Source organism: Pan troglodytes, chromosome 20 (genome assembly GCF_028858775.2).
Source record: "Pan troglodytes isolate AG18354 chromosome 20, NHGRI_mPanTro3-v2.0_pri, whole genome shotgun sequence".
NCBI lineage: Eukaryota > Metazoa > Chordata > Mammalia > Primates > Hominidae > Pan > Pan troglodytes.
This window is the reverse complement of record NC_072418.2, coordinates 57659928-57679646: the sequence shown is the minus strand read 5'-3', so window position 1 is coordinate 57679646 and position 19719 is coordinate 57659928. Positions and strand designations below refer to the sequence as shown.

Below are 19719 nucleotides of genomic sequence, written 5' to 3'. Positions count from 1 at the left end.
GCGTGAGCCACTGCACCCAGCCACTCTCTGCAGTTTTAAAGGCCATTTCCATGAATTAGAGTATACTTAGGCACTGAGGTAAGCATGGCACAGCTTTCTGAAAATAAAGTTGAAACTTAGAGGTTTGTTTTAGCTTTATTGAGATATGATTGACAAATGGAAACTGTATATATTTAAGGTGTATTACACTTGATGTTTTGATGTATGTATACATGGTGACATGATCATCATAGTCAAGCTAGTTAACATATCCATCATCTCGCAGGGTTATTGTTTCATTTTTTTTTGTTTTGAGAGGAATTCTTACTCTGTCCCCCAGGCTAGAGTGCAGTGGTGCCATCTTGGCTCACTGCAACCTCCGCTCCCATGTTCAAGTGATTCTCGTGCCTCAGCCTCCTTAGTAGCTGGGATTACAGGCTTGTGTCACCACGCCTGGCTAATGTTTGTATTTTTAGTAGAGACAGGGTTTCACCATGTTGGCCATGCTGGTCTTGAACTCCTGACCTCAAGTGATCTGCCCATCTTGGCCTCCCAAAGTGCTGGGATTACAGGCGTGAGCCACCGCGCCCAGCCTATGGTTTCTTTTTCTTTCTTTCTTTCTTTCTTTTTTTTTTTTTTGTGGTGAGGACCCTTAAGATCTACTCTCCCAGCCGGGCGTGGTGGCTCACGCCTGTAATCCCAGCACTTTGGGAGGCCGAGGCAGGCGGATCACGAGGTCAGGAGATCGAGACCATCCTGGCTAACACAGTGAAACCCCGTCTCTACTAAAAATACCAAAAATTACCCGGGCATGGTAGCGGGCGCCTGTAGTCCCAGCTACTCGGGAGGCTGAGGCAGGAGAATGGTGTGAACCCTGGAGGCGGAGCTTGCAGTGAGCCGAGATCGCGCCACTGCACTCCAGCCTGGGTGACAGAGCAAGACTCCAGCTCAAAAAAAAAAAAAAAAAAATCTACTCTCCCGTGCTTGCCTCGGCAGCACATATACTAAAATTGGAACGATACAGAGAAAACTAGCATGGCCCCTGCGCAAGAATGATACGCAAATTCGTGAAGCGTTCCGTATTTTTAAAAAAAATCTACTCTCCTGGTAAATTTCAAGTATAGAGTACAGTATTGTCAACCATAGTGGCAAAGCTGTACAAGAGATCTTCAGACCCATTCCTCCTGAATACCTGAAACTTTGTATCCTTTGATCAACATCTCCCAATTCCCTCCCCCACACTGTCCCTGTAGTTCTAGTGAGTTCCCCAGACTCTGATGTCTCAATTTCATTCAGTCATTTTCCTCCAGATACGTCTACCCATTCCTACTGCATCTTATTATCCTGAGCCTTGGGGGCAGTTTCTGTGCCAAGTGGAAATGTGGAAATGAGATATTACGAAGAAAAATCTTTGCCCACCTAGACAGGGATCTGATATTTTCCAAGATGACACACGATTACATGTTGAAATGATAATATTTTGAGTCTACTTGGATAATAAAATAATATTTTGGATCTATTAGGTTAATATTTTGGGTCTGTTGGGTTAATAATATTTTGGGTCCATTGGGTTAACTTAAATTAATTTTGTCTGTTTCTTGTTAGCTTTTTAATTTGGATACTAGCAAGTTTGAAAGAATGCATGTGGTTTGCATTGTGTTTCTATAGGACAGAACTTATCTGTGGATGTAAGGGAGTCACAACAAAATTACAAGCATTGTTTTTGGTGGAAATGAGAAAAATGATTACGAATTTACATGGAAAAGCAAATAGCCAATAATAATAATAATGGCAATCTTAAAGAGGAAGGAGAAATTAGAGGATTCAGGCTGCCAAATTTTAAGGGGTTCTATAAGGCTACATAAAGTGCAGCATCCTCATGAGAGTGGACACAGAGAGCCACTGAGCAGAAAAGAGTGTGTAAAATACATCTGTGTACACACAGTCCCTTTATAGTTGACAGAGGCTGCCATGCGGGTTAAGGTGGAATAGAATGTCTTCTCAATAAATAACACTGGACCAGAGGGTTAAAGGTAGGAAAAAATAAATCTAAGGTTATTTTCACACCATAAAAACACTGCTTATTTTTTATCTTATCATACATTTTGATGATTTATTTCTAAAATTGATGAATGAAAATTATATACAGTTGTCCTTCACTATTCATGGGTGATTGGTTCCAGGAAACCCCCCTCCCTACCAGACACCAAAATCTGCAGGTGTTCAAGCCTCTTGCATGAAATGGCACAGCGTTTGCCTATAACCCATGCACATCCTCCTGTATACATGAAATCATCTCTAGATTACTTATAATTCCTGATACAGCCTACACACCACCTCACTTGTGTCCATACCATATAGTTTTGCTTTTTGGAACTTTGTGGATTTTTTCTCTGAATATTTTTGATTTATATTTGGTTCAATAAACACCTGTAAACCCCACAGATATGGAGGAGCGACTGTATATTTATAGTATGAAAGATGATGCGTTGACATGTGTCCCCGTGGAGATGAGACTAACAAGGCCTATGACTCTACAAATGTTTCATCTTGGAATGACTCTGCCAGCTTTCCAGGTCTGCAGAGAGTAAGAATATCACTTGTTCATCTGATTCACGATCCTTGGAACCTCCTACGTGCTGCATCTTTGGATGGAAATTGGAGTCCCAGAGACAAATGAGGCTCCACCCTGCTTCCAGAAGCTCAGAGTCCAGGGGTGAGAAACCAGTGGAGAACAGATGAGGTTATATGGACATAGTAATGATAACACTGGAAACTCTCAGTGAATAAAGAGTCACATTACCAAAACCATGAGGGCAGACATGTTTATTTGAAGAGGAGAGAGCTACATTGAAGTTATAAAAAAAATTTATAAATTTTACTGATGACAGAAGGCTGAAAGATAGTCTGAGGGGAGGTGGAACGGCATGAGGGAAGGTGGAACAGCACGTGTCTAAGTGCCGTGTTAAGAGGGAGCCTCTTGCATGTTTGGAATTGTGAGTTCCTCAGTGTGATTGCAGCCTCAAGTAGACTAGGAAGTAAGCCAGTTAGGTTGGAGAGGTGGGCAGGGGTCAAGTGAAATAGATACTTGTGGGCTAAGCAAAGGAGTCTGTTTTCTCTGCAGCAGGCAGTGGCGACCTTAGGCATTTGTAAGCAAGAGAGAGGCATGTTCAGATTCGTGGTGTGAGGAAGAGCGATCCCCTAAGATGAAGACTGATGCCTTCAGATTCCAGCTGCTGGTACATTGGATCTGGCAACCTGGTTTTGAGACCGGGCTGTTGTCTCCCTAGAAAACCCCCTCAAGGCCTGACTGTGGTGCTCGTGGGCAGGAGACAACTTTGGATCTGGGCTCAGCATTTGGAAGTTCCGTGTACACGCTGGTATCTGTTAGGGGTGTCTTGGGCCTCTGAGAAGGGCGACCAATTTTTCTCTGTATGAAAACGCAGTGATCCAACTGTGCGTATGTCACCTCCTGAGGGTCTTGTTCATCAGAGTCCTGGAGAGAGGGAAATGCTGAGTGAGGGAGGGTGCTCACATTTTTCAGGACTATTAGGGATAAGACTGTATCCGTGAGGCTGGGCTGAGGAGGACCTACCTGCCTATTCACTGTTCTGTCCCCCGCAGGCTCTTGGTCCATTACAGCAGCATCTGTAGGAGACGGAAGTCTTCAAAACCACTCGGAGGGCCCTTCTGGGTCCTCATTTCATGGGCAGACACCAACCCACAGGGGGAGGCTGTAGGTGCCTGAGGCTCTTCAGCTGCCAACATCCAGACTCAGACATTCTATCTCTCTGAGTTCAAGACCCCATCCCATGAAGTGCTCTCAATTGGCATCCCATTGATTCTGTCTCCCACTTTCTGCCTGTCATGGAACCTTCTGGATGTCAGTGGCTGCAGGGGATGTGAGGATACAGTTCAGAACCAGGCAATGGTCTGTGAGCTGAAGGCAGGGGCAGGTTGTCTGGTGCTCTCTCTAGAAATCCCTGCCTCTGTGGCTCCTGCCTTGGGCCAGGGACCATCTTGCCAGTGAGGAACACACACGTGCCTGCTCCCATCCTGCTTCCCCACACGGCACTGAGCTCTCTGGCCTCTGCTTCGTGAGACTTACTCTTTTTGTTGGAGCACCAGCGATGAAGGAGAAAGAAGAGGATGATGATGAAGAGGATGATGACCACTGAGGTCCCAATCAGAATGTGCAGGTGTCTGCGGATACCTGGAGGAAGATGGGTATCCAATAAGAAGCTAATCATAGCAGTTCTTCTTTATGGATTGTCTCATTTCTTGATTGACAGGTAACCACATGGAACATCTCCTTAGGACAAGCAGCGTGATGGCAGGAGACCCAGCTTTCTCCTGCTTTCTCAGTTACAGCTCTCATAGAAACCATAGAATGTGCTGAGGATACAGCTGCTTTAGTTTAGATGTTTGACCCTTTGAAACCTCACACTGAAATATTGAAATTTAACCCCCAGTGTGGAAGTTTGGGCCTATGGGAAGGTGTTTGAGTCATGGAGGTGGATCCATCATGAATAGATTAATGCTGCCCCACATGATGGGGTTAGCAAGTTCCCCCTCTATTAGTTCCTGGAGAGCTGGTTGTTAAAAAGAGCTTGGAAGCTCCATCGCTCGCCCTCCCCCTTTCTCCCTCTCTTGCCGTGTGATCTCTGTGGTCTCTGCACAGACAGACCCTCCTTCCCTTCTCCCAGAGTGGGAGCAGCCTGAGGCCATCACAGGAAACCGATGCTGGTGCCATGCTTCCAGTACAGTCTGCAGAACTGTGAGGCAAACAAATCTGTTTTCTCTAGAAGTTACCCAGGCTCTGGGATGCAAGGCTGGTTCAATATATGCAAATCAATAAATGTAATCCATCATATAAACAGAACCAAAGACAAAAACCACACGATTATCTCAATAGATGCAGAAAAGGCCTTTGACAAAATTCAACAACCTTCATGCTAAAAACTCTCAATAAATTAGGTATTGATGGGACGTATCTCAAAATAATAAGAGCCATCTATGACAAACCCACAGCCAGTATCATACTGAATGGGCAAAAACTGGAAACATTCCCTTTGAAAACTGGCACAAGACAGGGATGCCCTCTCTCACCACTCCTATTCAACATAGTGTTGGAAGTTCTGACCAGGGCAATTAGGCAGGAGAAGGAAATAAAGGGTATTCAATTAGGAAAAGAGGAAGTCAAATTGTCCCTGTTTGCAGATGACATGATTGTATATCTAGAAAACCCCATTGTCTCAGCCCAAAATCTCCTTAAGCTGATAAGCAACTTCTACAAAGTCTCAGGATACAAAATCAATGTACAACAATCACAAGCATTCTTATATACCAATAACAGACAAACAGAGAGCCAAATCATGAGTGAACTCCCATTCACAATTGCTTCAAAAAGAATAAAATACCTAGGAATCCAATTTACAAGGGACGTGAAGGACCTTTTCAAGGAGAACTACAAACCACTGCTCAATGAAATAAAAGAGGATACAAAGAAATGGAAGAACATTCCATGCTCATGGGTAGGAAGAATCAATATCGTGAAAATGGCCATACTGCCCAAGGTAATTTATAGATTCAATGCCATCCCCATCAAGCTACCAATGACTTTCTTCACAGAATTGGAAAAAACTACCTTAAAGTTCATATGGAACCAAAAAAGAGCCAGCATCGCCAAGTCAATCCTAAGCCAAAAGAACAAAGCTGGAGGCATCATGCTGCCTGACTTCAAACTATACTACAAGGCTACAGTAACCAAAACAGCATGGTACTGGTACCAAAACACAGATATAGATAAATGGAACAGAATAGAGCCCTCAGAAATAATGCCACATATCTACAACTATCTGATCTTTGACAAACCTGAGAAAAACAAGCAATGGGGAAAGGATTCCCTATTTAATAAATGGTGCTGGGAAAACTGGCTAGCCATAGGTAGAAAGCTGAAACTGGATCCCTTCCTTACACCTTATACAAAAATTAATTCGAGATGGATTAAAGACTTAAACGTTAGACCTAAAACCATAAAAACCCTAGAAGAAAACCTAGGCATTACCATTCAGGACATAGGCATGGACAAGGACTTCATGTCTAAAACACCAAAAGCAATGGCAACAAAAGCCAAAATTGACAAATGGGATCTAATTAAACTAAAGAGCTTCTGCACAGCAAAAGAAACTACCATCAGAGTGAACAGACAACCTACAAAATGAGAGAAAATTTTCGCAACCTACTCATCTGACAAAGGGCTAATATCCAGAATCTACAATGAACCCAAACGAATTTACAAGAAAAAAGCAAACAACCCTATCAAAAAGTGGGCGAAGGACATGAACAGACACTTCTCAAAAGAAGACATTTATGCAGCCAAAAAACACATGAAAAAATGCTCACCATGACTGGCCATCAGAGAAATGCAAATCAAAACCACAATGAGATACCATCTCACACCAGTTAGAATGGCAATCATTAAAAAGTCAGGAAACAACAGGTGCTGGAGAGGATGTGGAGAAATAGGAACACTTTTACACTGTTGATGGGACTGTAAACTAGTTCAACCATTGTGGAAGTCAGTGTGGCAATTCCTCAGGGATCTAGAGCTTGAAATACCATTTGACCCAGCCATCCCATTACTGGGTATATACCCAAAGGACTATAAATCATGCTGCCATAAAGACACATGCACACGTATGTTTATTGCGGCACTATTCACAATAGCAAAGACTTGGAACCAACCCAAATGTCCAACAATGATAGACTGGATGAAGAAAATGTGGCACATATACACCATGGAATACTATGCAGCCATAAAAAATGATGAGTTCATGTCCTTTGTAGGGACATGGATGAAATTGGAAATCATCATTCTCAGTAAACTATCACAAGGACAAAAATCCAAACACTGCATGTTCTCACTCATAGGTGGGAATTGAACAATGAGAACACATGGACACAGGAAGGGGAACATCACACTCTGGGGACTGTTGTGGGGTGGGGGAGGGGGGAGGGATAGCATTAGGAGATATACCTAATGCTAAATGACAAGTTGATGGGTGCAGCACACCAGCATGGCACATGTATACATATGTAACTAACCTGCACATTGTGCACATGTACCCTAAAACTTAAAGTATAATAATAATAAAATTTAAAAAAAAAGCTCATCAGAAGCACTACACAAAAAAAAAAAAAAAAAAAAAGAAGTTACCCAGGCTCAAGTGTTCCTTTAGAGCAACAAAAATGGACTAAGACAGCAACGTCCTGAGATCAGGAGGAACGTCTCAGAACAGGCTGGGCTGTCTTCCTGTTCTTCCTGGAGGAGGATGTCATGCAGTGCTTTAGCTGAGTGCTTCCTGTGGCTCCAGGGTACAAAACCCAGGCTGGGCTATTTTCTGGCTTCCCCCAGCTACACTGCAAATGAGGTGACTCCATATGTCCCGAGCAGCTTTTCTGAGCCTTGAGGGACTGGCTCACATTGAAATGTAGGCTTCAGTTGTCACTCGCTGCTTATCTGTTAGTAATGAACCTGCCTATGTAACGTATTCTCTGTGTGTTCTGTCTCCCTGGAGTGACGGTGAGTGATAGGAATTGGCATAGGCCCAGGTGCAGTCCAGGAGGTGTTTAGAGTCTTCTCTGGGAAGACTGGACTGGGACTGATACACAGTGAATGTGCTTTACAGTTTCTACATCCACAACCCTCTTGACTCAAATTACCTTCTCCAAGAAAAGGACACAAAAATGAAATCAAGATCAGAAAAGCAAAGTAGAATTCTCTTATGTCGAACAGCCAGGAAATAATGATGAAGCCCATGTGAAACGTGCTACTCTTTGTGATCTCACGAGACACATGTTAGGCTGCTGTTCCACCTGAGAGGCTGGGGGAAGGACCACCCCCTCCACCATCTATTGCTTCAAAACCACCTGTCCTCCTGTGAATTAGTAGGAAAGGGGAGCAGGAGCTAGTGCTGGTGCTGATCTCTGATTCCAAGATCTGAACTCACTCCAAGGAGTATTAGCGTTTACCTCCCCATGGTCTATCTGTATCTCCACAGGTGATTGGAAGTAGGGGTGAGGTGGGGGATTTGGGTGAGGGGGAAAGTTTCTTGTGATGAACAGAGCACTTTCCCTATTTCAGGGCCTGTGCTGGTGGGTTCAGGGGGCTTTCATATTTTCCATATGATCTCATGTTCACAGAAAGCCAAATACGGAAGAGGTTTTAGGCTGATTTTCTAATGGATAAGATAAAGGACCAAAGAAGTAATTATAGAGAAATAGAAAAATGATGATTGGAATTCAGGTGCCTGCATCATTTGTGTATGTTATATTATATTTATGTATTTTTTATTTTTATTTTTTTGAGACAGAGTATCCCTGTGTCACCCAGGCTGGTGTGCAGTGACGCGATCTCCACTCACTGCAACCTCTGCCTCCAGGGCTGAAGTCATTCTCCTGCTTCATCCTCCAGAGTAGCTGGGATTATAGTCATGCACCACCATCATGCCTGCTTAATTTTTGTATTTTTAGTAGAGATAGGGTTTCTCCATGTTGGCCAGGCTGGTCTCGAACTCCTGACTTCATGTGATCCACCCGCGTTGGCCTCCTGAAGTGCTGGGTTACAGGCGTGAGCCACCGTTCACAGCCTTGTATATTATGCTATACTAGGTCCCTTCGTTTGCACCACCCCTCATCTAGCTCTCCCTCCTCTGCCAGGTATTGATTTAGATGCAGGAGAAATAAATCTCAGAAATAAGTTGGTGAAGCGAGGATTAAACTACCAGGAGAAATCAAACCCAGCGAGCCTTTCCAGCCAATGATTCTACCTCACAAGCATATCTTATATCCATCTACTTCATCCACTTAGGGTCTAAATCAGCACCACATTTCACCAGTGGGGCGGGAATTGCCTTTTCCACGATCTCCTAGATTCCAGTTATGCACCTGGGCCTCCCTTATTTTCATGTCAGTCACTATTAATCACGTAGGGATTCCTGGTTACCCTGAGGTGAATCCAAGGGCTGTGAGTATAAAACACACACTCCTTGTTCCTCCTTAGTTTCCTGTGTACCCAGTGTGCTCTCCATCTCTCCACAGTCGTCTTGTCATTCTCCCCATCTCATTCCCAGCATTTCAGGCAGAGCCTCTTCCTTCAACATCAGATTGTTTTCACATTTGTGCCTTCACGGCTGACAGCTGTGTGTGGAAAATCCTTCCGCCAATCTTTCAGGGGTTCAATCCGTGTTTTTCATTAATGTCACAAATATCTGATTAGTGAGAACTTCTCTGTCACCTGAAATAATACACTCAGCATTATCTATTATTGATTTGAAAATTTGGCTTGGACCCGTGGCTCATGCCTCTTACCCCAGCGGGTTGGGAGGCAGAGGCTATTGGATCACTTGAGGTTGGGAATTTGAGACCAGCCTGGCCAACATGGTGGAACATCCTCTCTACAGAAAATATGCAAAAAGAGTTAGCCGGGCTTGGTGGTTGTGGTCTGTAATCCCAGCTACTGGAGAGGCTGAGGGAGGAGATCAGTTCAACCCAGGAGGTGGAGGTTGCATTGAGCCGAGATCATGCCACTGCACTCTAGCCTGGATGACAGAGCAAGACTCCGTCTCAATAAATAAGTAGGTAAATACATAAATAAATAGATTTCATGCACAGATGCTTCTCAATAGATCATTCATTTATTGGTCCACTTGTGCATACATTTTCTGCCCTCCCATTTAACCATCTGCAATATCAGTGCCCCAAGAACAGAGGGTAAATGCATCTTGTTTACTATTTGTGGAAGAAGAATGCCACCCCACCCCAGAAATGTCCCTGTCCTAGCCTCCATAGCTTGTGAATATGTTATTTTACATGGAAGGAGGAATGAAGATTGCAGATGGAATTACGGTTGCTAATCAGCTGAACTTAAAAGGAGGGTATCCTGGATGATTTCCGGGAGATTATGATGGATTTTCATCTTGGTGAACCCAATAGAATCCCCAAGTTTTCAAAAGAAGGGGAAGAAGGGAGAGCAGCATTCAGAGAAAGAGGTGTGGTAAGGAAGAAGGGTCTGAGTGATGCCATGTGAGATGTGACCAGCCTTTGTGGGTTTTGAGGAAGGAGGAAGGGGACCAGGAGCCAAGGAATGTGGGAGCCTCTAGAAGCTGGGACAAGTGAGAAGCAGATTCTTGCCTGGAACCCTCAGAGGGAAGGCAGCCTTGCTGTCACCTTGATTTTAGCCCAGTGAGATGCACTTCATACTTTGAGCTACAGCACTGTAAGATAATTAAATAACTGTTTTGTTTTCACCCACGAATCTTGTGGAAATTTGTTATGGCAACAATAGGAAAAGGTCCCACACTGCACAGCCTGAGCATGGGGCCGTGGCTGAATGAGTCAGTGAGTCGAAGTGTGCGTGCATGAGCTCTGTTCTCTGTTACAGCAAGGCTCTTGCTCTGCTGAGTCAGCCAGGGTTGCCTCATGACCAACAGTAATTCATTCCTGGGCAAGTGGAACTTCTCTAAAACACCCACCCTCATCAGATGTTCCCTTCCCTTCCCTCTTTCAAGCCCGCAGGAATTTGTCCTCTAGTAAGGAATGCAGGCAGAAAAAACACTGCATTTTTCCTGAGAAGGATGTCAGATTTGCAATTATTCTTCTAGCTTGTAGGAGGTCTCAGCTGCAGAAAATTAAAGATTAAGAGACTTCACTGAGCCCTTTGGTGGCCCTAGATCCATTTCACTATTGGAGTGTCTGGAGTTCCGAGATGGTGGAAGACAGGCCCTCATTCACAGAGCTGGGAGGTTTGAGCCAACACTTGCATCCAAGGCTTCCACCTCCCCAGGTTTCCAAAAGCAGAGATAAGAGGGGTCCTTTACTCACCAGATTTGGAGCTTGGTTCTGTGGGTGAAGGCCAACTACTTGAAGGGTTTCCTAGAACATGGGACAGGAGAGATGTGAGGAAATGAGGGTGCTTGTCCTCTACTCAATGGAAATCTTTGAGGTTGGTTCATGGCCAACACTCTGTTATCTAATGTTGGACTCTGGGAGTCTTGGGATCCTCTTCTCCATAATTTTTGTGTGTGATGCCCACTGTCTTGAGACTTCAAGGTATAAAGAGAAAACAGGAGCATCACACTACCTGACTTAGAAATATGTTACAGAGCTGTAGTAAGCAAAACAGCATGACATTGGCATAAAGAAAGGCACATAAAAAATGGAACAGAATGGAGAACACAGATATAATCCATGCATTTACATCCAATGGCTTTTTTGTGTGTGTATGTGATGGAATCTTGCTCTGTCATGCAGGCTGGAGTGCAGAGGTGCAATCTCAGCTCAATGCAACCTCCACTTCCTGGATTCAAGCAATTCTCTTGCTTCAAACTCCCGAGTAGTGGTATTACAGGCACTGATCACCATGCTCAGGTAATTTTTGTATTTTTAGTAGAGATGAGGTTTCACTCTGTTCGCCAGCCTGGTCTTGAACTCCTGGCTTTAGGTGATCCACCCGCCTCGGCCTCCCAAAGTGCTGGAACTGCAGGTGTGAGCCACCACGCCCAGCCCATTTAATGGACTTTGACAAAGGTGCCGAGAACTTACAATCAGGAAAGGACAGTCTTTTCAATAAATGGTGTGGGGAAAACTGGATATCTACATGCAGAGGAATAAAACTGCACCTCTACCTGTCACCATACACAAAAATCAAATGAAAATGGATTAAAAACATGAGTCTAAGGCCTGAACCTATGAAACATGTAGAAGAAAATAATGGGGAAGTCATTTGTCTGAGGAAAGACATTTTGTTTAAAACCTTCAAAGCACAAGTAATCAAAGCAAAAAATAGACCATTAGGCTTACATCAAACCAAGCAACTTCTACACCACAAAAGATAAACCAAGAAAGTGAAGAGACAACCCACAAAATAGGAGCAAATATTTGCAAACTATTCACCTGAGATGGGATTAATAACTAGAAATATAAGAAGCTCAAACAACTCAAAACAATTTAATTAAAAAATGAGCAAAAGACATGAGGAGACATTTCTCCACAAACAAAACATACAAATGGCGATCACGTATATGAAAAAGTGCTCAGCATCACTCATCATCACAGAAGTGTAAATTAAAATCGCGATGAGTTTTCATCTCATCCCATTAAAATGCCTTTTAGGCCGGTGGCTCACGCCTGTAATTCCAGCACTTTGGGAGGCGGAGGTGGGCGGATCACCTGAGGTCGGGAGACCAGCCTCACCAACATGGAGAAACTACGTCTCTACCAAACATACAAAAATTAGCCGGGCGTGGTGGCACATGCCTGTAATCCCAGCTACTTGGGAGGCTGAGGCAGGAGAATCACTTGAACGCGGGAGGCGGAGGTTGCAGTGAGCCGAGATCACACCATTGCACTCCAGCCTGGGCGAGTATGAGCGAAACTTCATCTCAACATAAATAAATAAATAAAATAAAATAAAGTAAAATAAAATGGCTTTTATCTGCAAGACAGGCAAAACAAGTGCTGGCAAGATGGTAGAGAAAGGAGAACGCTGGTACCCTGTTGGTAGGAGTGTATATTTGTACAACTATTATGGAGAAAATTATGGAAATTCTTTAAAAAACTAAAAAGAGGATAGGCATAGTGGCTTATGCCTGTAATTTCAGCACTTTGGGAAACCGAGGCAGGCACCTCACTTGAGGTCAGGAGTTTGAGAGCAGCCTGGCCAAAATTGGGAAATCCCGTCAGTGCTAAAAAATACAAAAATTAGCCAGGCATGGTGGCGTGCACCTGTAATCACAGCTACTAGGGAGGCTGAGTCAGGACAATCATTTGAACCCAGGAGGCAGAGGTTGCAATGAGCCAAGGTCGCACCACTTTGACTCCAGCTTGGACTAAGGAGGGAAACTCTTTCTCAAAAAAGAAAAAAAAAAAAAAAAGAGAACTTTCATAGTATCCAGCAATTTCACTACTGGGTTTATATCCAAAGGAAAGGACATCAGTGTATTGAAGTGATATCTGCACTCATATGACTGTTCCAGCACTGTTCACAGTAGCCAAGATGTGGAGTCAACCTACCTGCCCATCAGTGGGTGAGTGGATAGAGAACTGTGGTACACACACACGGTGGAGACTACTCATCCATAGAAACAATAACATCCTGTCATTTGCAGCCACATGGATGGAACTGGAGGTCATTACAAAGATTCCCATTTCTCACCCACATGCAGGAGATAAAAGGTGGATCTCATGAAGGTAGAGAATAGAATGGTGGATACCAGAGGCCAGGAAGGGAAGGGTGGAGGGTAACAAAAAAAAGAATATAGATGTATTTATTTATTTAGAAACAGAGTCTCTCTCTGTCTCCCAGGCTGCAGTGCAGTGGCATGATCTCGGCTCAGTGCAACCTCTGCCTCCTGGGTTTAAGTGCTTCTCCTGCCTCAGCCTCCCAAGTAGCTAGGACTACAGGTGCATGCCGGCATGCTTGGCTAATTTTTCTTGTCTGTTTAGTAAAGATGAATTTCCCACATGTTGGCCAGGGTGATCTCGAGTTCCTGATCTTAAATGATCCACCTTCCTTGGCCTCTCAAAGTGCGGAGATTACAACCGTGAACCACCACACCCAGCATATAAAGGTATTTATGACCACTAGATTTTACTTTTAAAAATGGTAAAGGTGGTAAATTATATAGTTACATTTAACCTCAATAAATATTTTTGAAAATGAAAAGAAAAGGGTGTAGGGGTTGCTGGTGATGATATCTCTCTGTGTGGGTGAGAGGCCATGATGGGCTTCTGGGAAATGGGTAAGATTGAGGGGCTGAGGGAAGCTCTGATCTCCCCAAACTAAGCCCAGTCTCCCCTTCTTTGGGTCTGTCCTGACTGCTTTCTCCATCTGCCTGGGTGCCTGGAGCCCTGATCGGAGGCCTCCATGCAGGCCATGAAGGAGGGTTTGGAGGTGCCCTGTCTGCCATCCTGTACCCTGACCCCGCCCTCACACCCATGCTGCGTCTTCTCTCTGCATCTGTCCATGCTTCTCTCCATCATCAGCAGGAAGCTCCTTAGCTAAGGATTTAGGATCATAGCACATGAGAGAGATATGGGCTTTTCTCACCTGTGACAGAAACAAGCAGTGGGTCACTCGGGTCTGACCACTCGTAGGGAGAGTGACGGAAAGAGCCGAAGCATCTGTAGGTCCCTCTGTGGGTGGCAGGGCCCAGAGGAAAGTCTGCCTGGAATGTTCTGTTGACCTTGCGCACTGCACGGAGCCTACATTCATGGGCCTCCCCCTCCCTGAATAGATGGTACATGTCATAGGATCTCCGGGAGCTGCAGGACAAGGTCACATTCTCTCCTGCCTGAACTGTGGGGCCCGGCTGGGCTGAGAGAGAAGGTTTCTCATATAGACCTGGAAGGAGAAGACGCAGTTTCCTCAGGGAGGTTCTTCCTTGTCACAACTCCCCTCACACCTGAGCTGAGAACTCACTCCCCTGCTCTATGGCCTAATGCTCTCTCTCTCTCTCTCACCCTCCACCCCATCTCTCTTCATATCTATTTCCTCCTTCTACCTTTTCTGTCTCTCTAGGTCTATGACCTCACTTCCCCACCCTGAGGTATGTTTTCCCTTTTTGGATTGTTTTATTCTCTCTGACCCTCCTTGGATTGGTTGACTTGATCTTCCTTTTTCTTTAATTTTGAGTCTCTCACTTTCTGTCTTGTTCATAACTTTCTGCACATTTCTATCTATTATCTATCGATCTATCTATTTATCTATTTTGTGTCTATCTACAAATTATCTATCATCTATATTTATGTATCACTTATCTATCTCTCTATCAATTGTCTGTCTGTCTATCCATCAATCATCTATTATCTATATATGTATCATCTGTCTCTCTCTCTCTATTACCTCTCTGTCTGCCTCTCTGTCTCTATTTATGTATCATCTCTGTATATATCTATGTGTCTATCATCATCATCGTCATCATCATCATCTCTATGTATCATCTATCAGTCATCATCTATGTATCTATAACCAATCCATTATCTATCATCTACCTATTTATCATCTATCTACATCTATCTATCCATCTATCATCTCTCTCTCTCCATCTCCTTGTCTTTCTCTGCCTCTCGGTCTCTCTAGTTCTATTTGGAATCTCTGCAATCCATCCCCACATCTTTATCTTTCTCTGTCTTTGTGTCCCTCCCTCAGGGTTCTGATTTTGGGGCTTTTCTCTCCTCCCTTCCATCATTCTCTCCACTCTGCCCTCTTTTCTTTCTTTTTATGTGTCTGTGAATCTCTTAATCTCCTTCTTCTGGCTCATTTTGTGTGTGTTTATGTCTTTGCTTTTTGGTGTCCCTGATTTTTCTCTGTGTCTCTCAGCGATCCTATCATATGTGGGATTATTTGGAATGTGAGCCTCAGAATCCAGTCTGGGGACCCCAAGTTCACACAGCATACAGGGGTTGGTGTTCTGGGGCCATGATATCCTGAGACGATTACTCTCCATTGCATGGAAGGCAGAGGTGTCAGAATAAACACGGCACCTGTAGGTGGCACAAGGCCTGAGGCCACAGGGCCCAACTCAGGTCAGAAATATGGGTGTCCTTGGTTTCTTCTGGTAGAAACACTTTGTGGAGGTAAAACAGAAATGAAACTTCTAACCTGTGCCAGGTCTGTGAGCAAAGTCAGCATGGAAGGACACCTCTCTCTGGGACATGTCTGTCTGTCTGAGTGTCTCCTTTACCTCTTTCTCTCTTTTCTACCTCCCTGTATGGCCCCTGTGTCTGTCCCCTGTTATGACACCTGTTCTGTACTTATGTCTCCTGTTTCTCTGTCTCTGTTGGTACAGACCTCACCAAGTCACTCTCTTTCCATAAGAATCCCACACTTATCTTCCTCATGACCACCTGGGGGTTCCAAGTCCTGGATCATTCACTCTGTGTCCCAGTGACAATGAGAACAATGTCTAGACACCCTCACCTGTGACCATGATGTCCAGGGGATCACTGGGAGCTGACAACTGATAGGGGGTGTGAGTAACAGAACCGTAGCATCTGTAGGTCCCTGCAAGGGCAAGCATCATGGGACCGATGGAGAAATTGGCCTTGGAGACCCCATCATGGATCTGTCCAACGAGGCGTGAGGGGTCCTGAGAGATCCCCTCTCTGTGCAGAAAGAAGTGCTCAAACATGACATCTGACCAACATTGCAGGATGACTGTCTCTCCTGATCTCACCAGGGGACCTGGGTGGGCCAGGAGGGAAGGTTTTCTGTGGTTTCCTAGAAAGAGAAGTTGTGAGTTTAGAAGGCATCTCTCTTTATCATCCCATCCATGGCACCTGGAATGAGTGAGGGTTCCCCTCCCCGTGTCTGTCTCTCTCCTCCCTCTCTGCATCTCCATGTCTTTTCTGTGCCCATATCCCCTGGTGCAGGTGCCTCCATCTGTCTTCCTCCCTCTTCTCTGTCCCTCTGTCTCCAGTAGCCCCTGACTCCCTTGCCACTGTGAAGAGAGCCTCATCTCTTGGGCTGTTGTATCTGTTTCCCACTAATCTCTTTCCTGCTGTCTATGTGGGGGTGGAAGAGGACAGGCTGCATGTCCAGGCTCTTAGCAGCCTGAATCAATCTCTTTTGAACAAATTGGAGTCTCTGGCAGGAGGTATCAACTCATCAGTAAGACAGACATCAGTGACCACACACCCTGTTCCTGATGGGGATTGTGAGCCTCTCCTGCCATGTGTGTGCCTTCTCCATGGCCCCAGCTTCCATAGGGTGGCCCCTGGTGCTGGTTCCAGGAGCATCAACCCCTTCCTATGTGGATGGAGCCTGGTGGTGGCATCAGCATCCTGCCCTTGCTGATCTCAGGGTAGCCAACCTTCTCCTTGTTTGGTTTCTTTAATTAATTGATTAATTAATTTATTTTTGAGACAGTCACTTTTTCACCCAGGCTGGAGTGTAGTGGTGTTGTCTTGGCTCACTGAAACCTCTGCCTCCCCAGTTCAAGTGATTCTCTTGCCTCAGCCTCCCCAGTCATTGGATTACTTGTGCCCACCACCACACCTGGCTGTCCTTGTTTGGTTTCCTAACTTGTCCTTGACCTGGGTTCCTGTGTTGGTTTCCTGTTGCTGCTGCAGAAAATTACCACAAACATGGCGGCGGGAGAGAACACACTGACCCCTTCCACTTCTAGAGACAGAAATTGGATCCAGTTCTCCCTGTGCTGAAATCAAGGCGTCTACAGGGCTGCGTTCCCTCTGGAGAATCAGCGAATCAGTTCTCTTGACTTCTCCAGCCCTTAGAGGCCACCTGCATTCTGTGACTAGTGGCCTTCCTCCACCTTCAAAGCCCGCAGTGGCTGATAGCGTCTCCCTCCCACTACACTGCTCTAATCCCCACTCCCCTCTTCCTCCTCCTCTCATGTGGACCCTTGTGATTACACTGAGCCCACCGGGACAGTCCAGGCTGTCTCCCCATCTCAAGGTCAACTCATCAACAACCTGAGTTCCACCTTCCCCTTCAGTCCCCTGCCCTATAACGTAAATAGTGACAGGCTCCAGGGATTACAATGTAGCCATCATTGGGGACAGTTATTCTTTCCACCACAGCGCCCATTTCCCTGTATTCAATCCCCCTTGACCCCAAATACAGATGGGGCCTGGGTGATGGGACCCTGAGGGACACCCCCACCAGAAGCTCTGGGATTCAGGAGGTGGGACAGTGAGAAGCCCAGACAGAAAGCCTCTGACCTGTGACCATGATCACCACGGGGTTGCTGGGTGCCGACCACCCAGTGGGGGAGTGTGGGTGTGAACCCCGACATGTGTAGTTCCCTGCATGTGCTGTGGTCACAGGGCTCATGTTGAAGCTCTCCTGGAATATTCTGCCGATGGGAACGTGGATTCTGTCTTCTTTGTACAGCATGAAATTGTTAAACCCACCACGATAGTGACACCGAAGAGTCACATGTCCTCCTCGAGGCACCACAGCACTGGACCAGGCAGACAGGAAGGGTTTGTCGTGACCACCTGGGGGAGAAGGAGGCACTGCCTTAGAGAGGAGGATGTGGAGCCACCCCTCCCTCCCTGTGCTCAGAAGATTCTCCCATTTCCACTTTCTAAGGCTCCTACCACACCTGGGTGCCCAGGGCTACAAGAAGGACCCACCCCGCATAGACATGTCATCTCCCTACAACAAAAGTGTCAGCTGAGAACTTTAAGCAAGTGCTGAATAAGTGACTCCTACTAGATTTTAATACTGCAAAATTACTCACATAAAACAACACAAAGTAGACACGGCATGGAGGGCATGTCCTATGTGAATGGAATATCAGCCAATTCATGAACTGAGCCCCCATCAGAGGATTTGGAATGTCAGGGCCATGGCTGTGGTTTCCCCACCTCTTCTGGTAGAATGACAGCAGCCACACTGCAGCCCCTACCGTCACGGAAACGCTGGAGGGTGTGAGTTACACCTTTGTCCTCAGAGGACCTGCTGTTCCTAGTACTGCTTCCCTCTCTTTCTCTGCTGCTGACACCACTTCCTCCCTGCACACCCCAGCTTGGAGCACCCCAGTCTCACCCCAGTCTTCACAGGGCTTGACTCAGGAAAGGGAAAGAAAGGCCGGGGAGGGCGAGGTCAGAACTGTGGGCCGAGCACCCCAGGGTCCCCTCTTCCTAGTTTATGAGAGACTCCCCGACAGGACTTCCCTCCCACTTCAGGAAAATCCTCTTATGTGGGGAGATGACACCCTAAGATATGGGGAAGGACTCACCCATGTGTGGACAGGCCCTCTGCAGCAAGAAGAACCCTGGAAAGAAAGATCATGATGGACGATCCATCTGCAGGCAAACCAGGGCACCCTGCTGCCCCCACTGCACTGTGCGTCTTGGCAGCCAGGCCCTTGCTGGGCTGAAGGGAAACTCATCCCCAGTGCCTACCTGCCCCCAGGAACAAGGATCTCGGCTGTGCAGAGACCCAGCCTCCAGGCCCAGATCTCCACCTCCAGGCCTAGATCTACACAACAGGCCCAGATCTCCACTCCAGGCCCCTATCTCCACTCCAGGCCCCTATCTCCACTCCAGACCCATATCTCCACTCCAGGCTGATGTCTCTACTCCAGGCCCAGATCTCCACTCCTGGCCCATATCTCCACTCCAGGCTTGTATCTCTGCTCCAGGCCTGTAACTCCACCCCAGGCCCAGATCTCCACTCCAGGATCATATCTCCACTCCAGGCCCAGATCTCCACTTCAGGCCCATAACTCAACTTCCAGGCCCATAACTCCACCTCTAGGCCCATATCTTTACCTCCAGATTCAGATCTTCACCCCAGCGCTCCCTCCCTCTATTCCCTTCCAGGACTCACCAACACACGCCATGCTGACGACCATGAGCGACATGGTGCTGCCGGTGCAGACAGGCGGCTGCGCCCCAGCTCAGCTCAGCAGCGCACAGGATGTTATTTGGCGCCCTGCCCATGCAGTTTACATGTTGACCACATCATGGGAGGGTGACGTACGCAGGCTCTTTCTACCTTGCATGAGGCCCAGTGGGTGCTCGCTCAAGAGCGGAACATGGCTTCCTGGAAATTGTTCTCACTAGAATTGACACCAGGTGTCCTTCACTATGACCAACTCAAAACACGTCTCAGATCCAACCTCCCGAACACGAGATGACTAAAATCTGTGCTAACGTGAAAGACTTTTCATGAATTTTTATTGTTTTTATTGGAGATTCAAACTC

At 46.0% G+C, this 19719-nt stretch overlaps 1 protein-coding gene and 1 non-coding gene across 2 annotated transcripts; one reads left to right on the top strand and one right to left on the bottom strand.

Moving 5' to 3' along the window:
• Positions 1-959: 959 nt before the first annotated feature.
• LOC112206467 (U6 spliceosomal RNA) lies at positions 960-1066 on the top strand. Its single transcript, XR_002940831.2, has one exon. It is a non-coding gene; the product is annotated as a U6 spliceosomal RNA (small nuclear RNA).
• Positions 1067-3296: 2230 nt separating this feature from the next.
• On the bottom strand, positions 3297-19388 carry KIR3DL1 (killer cell immunoglobulin-like receptor, three domains, long cytoplasmic tail, 1). Its single transcript, NM_001105154.1, is given in 9 exon segments — positions 3297-3475; positions 3575-3627; positions 4088-4192; positions 10864-10914; positions 14090-14383; positions 15962-16261; positions 17725-18003; positions 18750-18785; positions 19343-19388. Coding segments are annotated over 9 exon segments (1329 nt in total). The 5' UTR covers positions 19377-19388; the 3' UTR covers positions 3297-3298.
• Positions 19389-19719: the final 331 nt, after the last annotated feature.